A 7,139-nucleotide genomic window follows, 5' to 3' on the forward strand; every position below is an offset into this window, starting at 1 on the left:
TATATATATATATATATATATATATATATATATATATATATATATATATATATAAAGATAATATAGTAACATGAAACATCTCCACAGCTCCTCAGACCATCTACACGACTTCAAGCGGCCCTCCGACCCGTGGTGTTGCAGAAACTCCTTCGGTGGTAAGTTTCACATCTTTCATGAAACCGTCCGATACTGATCCGGACGATCAAACGGTATCGGTACGAGTTTTATGTTTTCCTGGAGTCCATCGATGAAGTGCGCCGCAGTTGCGGAGAGCATTTCATTCGGGACTTAGAAAGGCTTGAAACTTAGATTATTAGCACAAAGAAGATATTTTGCCTGGGTTATGTGCTGCTTTCCAAACTGCAGACAGTTCAATGTGTTTGTGAATAGCTATTTTGTATGAAACTGTCCGACGAAAGAATATTCAAGAAGGATCTGGGTTCGACTCACTTGAGTAGGCCCTAAAGTTATGCTCTTGGAAAAGGCACTTAACCGTTCCTCGCTAGACTCAGGTAAAAATGATTACCATTAACGCTTGTGTTTTATATGAACATCGTGACAGGTGCCCACGCAGGTAAAGGAGACGGCTAGACAGCCCAAGAAGTCGCGGAAGCCTCCTGTAGACCCCAGGACACCCCTCCGCAGGATGCCGTATCAACTGATGAAAAAGATCGCCATGGAACTGGACCCGCTGGGACCGCTGGCGAACTGGAAGGACCTGGCCGACTGTGCTGGCTATAGTATGCAGGAGATAGGGTAGGTATGGTGTAGCCTTGTCGTATCCACTTTTCCTATCTAGTCCTATGCCTGAATGGGTTAGGGTTAGGATCAGGTACGGTTCTGGATGGTCTCTACTATCCAGAACCGTGCAAGGTTTTTTTTTTCATTTTTCAGTTTGTAATGAAGTCTTGTTTGTTGATTGTAGGGTGTTTGGCATGGAGTAACTGAGACCAGACGGCAGCCCGACACGAGCGTAATTGGACCATCCAGAACCGAGCTTGATCCTAGATGTTGTTCTATATGTACAATGCAAGGGTTGTCACTAATCAACTTGTCTTTTTTGTTGCTTGTAGGGTGTTTGACATGGAGTACCAGAGAAAAGACGGCAGCCCGACCCGCGCGCATGGTCTATCAAGAACCGTGCTTGATCCTGGATGTTGTTCTATGTGTATGTACAATACAAAAAAGGCTGTTATTTGTCAATTTGTAACGGAGTCCTGTCTGTTGTAGGGTGTTTGGCATGGAGTACATGAAACCTGACGGGAGCCCGACCCGCGCGCTGCTACAGGCCTGGGGAACGCGGAACGCGACTGTTCAGGACCTGCTGAACGCGCTGAGGCAAACCGAACTCCTCAACGTCGCCGAGATGCTCGCTCCAGGTAAGTTACCTGACAGGTAAACCTTTAGCAACGCGTCTGTGGGGTCGTTTGGAGTAGCGGTAGAGTGCTAGATTCGGAACCAAGCGGTCCCGGGTTCGAGTCCTGACATGCCACCGACCTTGTGCCCTTGGGAAAGGCACTTTACACAACTTTCCTCACTTCGCCCAGGTAAAAATGACTATTGTATTGTCCCCTGTGTTGGTGGCGGCATTAATATAAGTTGAAAAAAAACTTGAGTGTGCCGTCATCACGTCTTGTGATTACATGTTGAAAGTTATATTCACGCGTCTTTAGAAGACATGCAGGCTGATAGAAAATATATCTGAATCTTTTTCCTTACTTCATGGTCTAAGGACCATGTAGTTTCATCTATTAGTATTACTACGGAGTCAAACTTTCTGCACAATATGCATTTTGTGCAGTCTGATGGTAATGATTAAAGATGGTGTATTTCCATGCCAATGTCAATGACATCAAACTTTCATCTGATTATTTTCAGACGATTCTGATGACGAGGACGTGTGAATGGGGAATCTCTCCTTTCAAATGACTGTCCAAACCGGCGTCGCGAAGTGCCTTACGTTTAACAAGACAGCTGCACAGTTATATATACATAGGCATTCTGTGTATCAGCTTTTAACTGACCGAAATGTTATGATAGTAATACGCCGAATGGTGGTTATACCGGCTATATTGATACAGATACAGGAAACAATATGTGAAATATTTTTTACAGTTGTATCATTCATACTTATCAAGTTTAACTCTTTTTTTATATAAAGTAATGAGTGTATGTTTGCAAAGCAACAAAATAGTATGTGTATCTAGAATACACGTGTGACGGTGTGTAGTGCGAAATGCTTTCGTTAGGATAAAGCAGTTTGGATGGCATTTCTAAAAACATGGACTTCTGGTCAACGTTTATAGGATATGAATTTTTCTGTATTACATTAACACATATAAATCATGCGGGAAAATGAAGTTTGTATCTCTCTTTGTTGTACTGCATCTACATTCTGCTACAAAAAACTTCCCTAGTCTTCTTCTAGAAACCTAACTTTATCTGCAATGAATGATCTAGAAGTCATCGTAGGGCGTTTACGATTTTAATGCTTAAATTTACGAGCAGGTTGTGACCAACTAGCAACAAAGATCTTTGAGAGCATTTTTAATATACGCAACAACTTTACGACAAATTTACGACATACGCACCACCACAAAACGGACGCGAGAGGGTTCGGAAGCAGCAGTTTGTGTACACGTCTCGATGACCATTATATGTAGCAAAGTCTTCCTAGTAAAATCGCAAAAACAGACAGTAAAGGTATTTCTTTTACAATGGCAAACTACCTTGGCTGTAAAGTCTTTATTGCCCATGTGATTTACACAATGACCTAGAGATTCTAGAGCACTACATGTACCTACATAACCACAATGGTTAACCCCCTGCCCTAGCCCCCATTTCATAAATACAATGGTTTACCCCTGCCTTACACCTGTCGGATCCATGGTTGTGCTTCTGACGCTCAGGTCATCTTTAGTCACACCTGAGCTGGAGGGGAGCCAAACGTCCGTCAGGTCGTTCAGTGTCAGGTGTCACCCGAGCCATTCAGGTGACCAAGGTGTGACGCAGGTGCCTAAGTTTACTTCCTCCAAGATGGCGAGTGTGTTACTGCTCGCTGCCTTCCTTCTGTGCAGCAGTTTCCCTGTCGGCGCCCAGGACACCAGGACCTACTGTCCCGGGTCCTGCCTGCGGGAGCATGTAGACAAGGGCTGCTGTGCCTACACCTATGTGGTTCCGCCCGGGTCCCGTACAGGGGGCTGTTCACCACCGGTCCAGTTTGCCGAGACCAAGGAGGAAACGGGCCTCATGAAAAATATGGATCGTCTTTTGTCTCTGGTGGAAACCTTACTGAGTCAGCAGTCCAACCTCACACAGGAGCTACAAGATGAGAAAACTGGTCACCAAGCCCAGATAGATAGTTTGGCCAACGAGCTGTCGGAGGAAAGAGCCAGAAGTGCACAGCTGGAACGGAACCTGACACAAGCATGGCTTCTACAGGAGGCCCAACTGTCGGTAGAGAGAGACAAGAACAGGGAACTGGCGCTAAATCTGACCCAAGCACTGACCCAACTGGACAACATGACATCAACCAAGGTAGGTGACAAACGGTTTAGGTCTCATCCCTCAATTCACGATGCTCTGATAGTTTCATAGCATTTTGTCCCAAAGTTTTCTCTTTGTATTAGAACATAATATCTTCAGAATTTTTATTGTTTTACTCTGAGCCGACAAAGAGGACAAAAGAGTTTGCAAAAGCAATTGTTTCGAAGCCAAAACCTTTTGTATAGTGCACAACAAGCAGAGAATTAGCAGAGAATTACAGTATAATTGGAAGTGAAATGTAGCCTAGTCCAAACAGCACGTGAATTGAGTAAGTTCACTCTCGGTCAGATACAGAACTATTCATGAATCTCACCTTTCACTGACAAGAATCCTCAAGCTTACATTAAGCACACCTGCCTTGTAACAAAGTATGTAGCTGGTCCAGCGGTCAAAACAATACTATTCATGACGCTTTCGTTTATTCAAATTCTGTAACAACACTAATCTGTGACGGACTAATGTAAAACAAGTGAGAATAGTACTTTTTGGTATACCTAGTATTAGGCAGCAGTGGGCTTGAAAAGAAATAGTTTTGGTCCCCTTGAACACCGTAGCTGGAATGTTGTTGGCTCACCAGTGGTCAAACAATAGTATTTATGACGCTTTTGTTTATTCTGGCCTGAACCATGAACAGCACCTTTGGCAAGACGGGTTGACGGGTAGTTGTTAAGCACACCTGTCCCACAACATCGCACATTAAGGCTCACCAAGGGTCAAAATCAGAACTATTCGTGAACCAGGGTCAAAATCAGATCTCTACTGAACATAGAACAATCCCCGAGCATAGTAAAGCATACCTGCCCGACAAAACCTCACTTGGTATTCCTTTTAAGGTTTACAACGGTTAAATATCGTAATTCAGTATCAGGTATCTCACATGAACTGGGCCCAACAATGCCCAAACATACCTTAAACACAGTTGCCTTATAACACAACCATCATCACCAACGTTCTCTAGAAGTCTACTGACCTTGGGCTACCTTCGATCAACAACTGTGGTCACGTGGCTGAAGTAGTGGGTCATTCATACTGCACATGGCCGCAGAAACAAACTAACTCTTGTCGAATCGAATGCTTACTGCTTCACAAACGCAAACCCGAGTTCCTACAAGACTCTAGCATTTCACAAGAATTGCTATAGGTATTCGTATTTCCCAAGGACTGTAACAGACTGGAACGAGCTTCCGCAGGCCCTACCAGAAATACCAGAGGCCGACAAGTTTAAGGAAGCTGTTCTCCTACACTTGAGGAGTATCTAGAGCGCACTCCCCCCCCCCCCTGCGTGTTTGACCCCAACTGAGGGATGTTACGCAGTACTGCATCAAGATGAAAAAGAAGAACATAGTCATAGATATATATATAGTAACATATAACTTTTCTCACCATGCCTTTCAGTGCCCCTGTGAGAGACAAGGTGGGAACATTTACCCCACACAGCCAGTACCCACAGCGTCAGACTGCGCAGAACTCTATGCGGCAGGACAGACTACAAGCGGAGTGTACAACATCAGACTCGGCTCCTCTGATGTACAGACCTACTGTGACATGGATACTGCAGGTAGGTTAACTGTATAAGACGTCATGGAAATCTGTTCAAATTTCTTTTATTTCAATTAGTTTGTGTCGGAGGTAGGAAAGTAAGACTATAAACCTTGATTTTTTTTATAGTGGATTTTCAGGAATAAGTGTTGTGTTTATTGTTAAGGTACTGTATCTGATTGAAGTAATAATATTATACCGTTTTCCTTCTGCTGCCTTCCACACAGGGGGTGGCTGGACCGTGATCCAACGGCGGCAGGACGGGTCGGTTCCCTTCAACCGGACCTGGGAGGAGTACAAGCACGGGTTTGGGAACAAGAGCGGGGAATACTGGCTTGGGAACGAGAACATCCACCTCCTGACCAGTCAAAAGAACTACACCCTCAGGGTGGATCTCGAGGATTGGGACGGAGAAACCCGGTACGCAACGTATGACATCTTCAGGTGAGTAAAACACCCACAGGTAAAGTATTGTCAACTGCATACACATTAAAACATCAGTCAGTCAGAGTGCTTTTATCCGAGGGAACTTTCTATTGCAGCATAGACGATGTCAATCAGTACGTGTGACTGTGTTCGTATATATATATATATATATATATATATATATATATATATATATATATGTGTGTGTGTGTGTGTGTGTGTGTGTGTGTGTGTGTGTGTGTGTGTATGGAGGTATATATAGTATATATGTATGAGAGTGTGTATGTGTATGTGTATGCGCAATTAATTCGTTAATGTATGCCTACTTATCGATGTACGTGCTACAAAGTATGTGAGCGCCATTATTAAGTTTATATCATATTTCCATCCAGGGTGTCCGGTGAGTCGGACCAGTACCGGCTGCACATTTCCGGGTATTCAGGCGACGCGGGAGACTCCATGACGGGCAGCGCTTCCAACAACGGGCACAGGTTCTCCACTGTGGACAGGGATAACGATGTCTACAGCCACGCCTCCTGTTCTCAGCACCGCGGACAGGCCGGCTGGTGGTTCGGGCACTGCAGCTACTCCTACCTCAACGGCCGCTACCTAGGCAACTGTGGGAACTCCTGTTCATACAGGCAAGGTGTGGTGTGGTACCACTGGAGAGGCTGGCGTTACTCCCTGAAGTCTGTGTCTATGAAGATCAGGCCATGAACAACACGCGTACGGTATGGCATTAACACATGACCTGTTTTGCATTTTCAATGAATTCATTAACCACTAAAGTTTAAGAAAAACAATCATCAAATACGATATCTGATTCACCACAAGTTGCCAATCAAATATGATTGGGTCATAAACGACAATTGCCTATACTGCCCACGTGATATCTGTTGGCAGTCAAGCAAAACAACATTTCTATGGGTTCATAAATCACAAAATTTGTATTAAATATCTGATTATATCCTTTTTGTTCAGATGAAAATAACTTTCACACCAGGTTAACATTAATAAAATCCTATCATGTGTTTCTTGTAAGATGTAAAATTCAACGATACATTCATCCAGCATACCTGCTCAAAACAAGCCTTTTAAATTTGTAAGATTTTTACTGGTTCTTTCTTTTCTATTTTTTATTGTAACGTTTGGTTACATTTTATCTAGTTTGGAACTGGAAAAAATTACTAGTAATCGAAACGAATATAACAGAAAGAAAATACATAACCTTAACACTAATTAGATGACAACCTTTACTGTTGTATTTTGCAATTATTGGTAATGGTACATGTCATTACTTAGGTAAATGTAGTCAGCTGGTGATAGGTATTATAATAGAAAAAGCTGCAAGGAAAGCTGTGGAGAATTTTGTGATAGGTATTATAATAGTAAAAGCTGTGGTGATTTTTGTCTTTACATAATAAGTGATAGGTGTATGTAATCATCTATTAGTAAGAAATTATAGACTTTTATCCGAGGGTACCTAGAAAACTAGTCACGAAAATTCTACTAATATATATTACTAATGGAGTTCCTAAAACATATGTATATATCTATATCTATATCTATCTATATATCTATATCTATCTATATATATATATCTATCTATATCTATATATATCTAAATA

General features: G+C 42.6%; 2 protein-coding genes across 2 annotated transcripts in view; both read left to right on the forward strand.

The window, feature by feature from the left end:
* Positions 1-2,688, forward strand: part of LOC109477112 — a 7,395-nt gene extending 4,707 nt beyond the window's left edge. Inside the window, 4 exon segments of the mRNA XM_019778174.1 lie at positions 88-155; positions 563-756; positions 1,267-1,379; positions 1,879-2,688. Coding sequence (XP_019633733.1) covers positions 88-155; positions 563-756; positions 1,267-1,379; positions 1,879-1,904 — 401 coding nt within the window. The 3' untranslated portion in view covers positions 1,905-2,688.
* Positions 2,689-3,003: 315 nt separating this feature from the next.
* Positions 3,004-7,020, forward strand: LOC109477660 (fibrinogen-like protein 1). Its single transcript, XM_019779004.1, has 4 exons — positions 3,004-3,537; positions 4,942-5,104; positions 5,313-5,529; positions 5,904-7,020. Exons 1-4 carry the CDS (start codon positions 3,037-3,039, stop codon positions 6,226-6,228), a joined length of 1,206 nt encoding a protein of 401 aa, XP_019634563.1. The 5' UTR covers positions 3,004-3,036; the 3' UTR covers positions 6,229-7,020.
* Positions 7,021-7,139: the final 119 nt, after the last annotated feature.

The sequence above is a fragment of the Branchiostoma belcheri genome, unplaced genomic scaffold (assembly GCF_001625305.1).
Source record: "Branchiostoma belcheri isolate BF01 breed outbred unplaced genomic scaffold, Haploidv18h27 scaffold105, whole genome shotgun sequence".
In the NCBI taxonomy this organism is placed as follows: Eukaryota; Metazoa; Chordata; class Leptocardii; order Amphioxiformes; family Branchiostomatidae; genus Branchiostoma; species Branchiostoma belcheri.

Bases quoted from the DNA above. Each gene is read 5' to 3' on its own strand.
- LOC109477660 (XM_019779004.1), top strand. From the start codon at position 3,037: ATGGCGAGTGTGTTACTGCTCGCTGCCTTCCTTCTGTGCAGCAGTTTC. The intron at 3,538-4,941 runs GTAGGTGACAAA...CATGCCTTTCAG, and splicing joins ACAACATGACATCAACCAAG to TGCCCCTGTGAGAGACAAGG. The intron at 5,105-5,312 runs GTAGGTTAACTG...CCTTCCACACAG, and splicing joins CTGTGACATGGATACTGCAG to GGGGTGGCTGGACCGTGATC.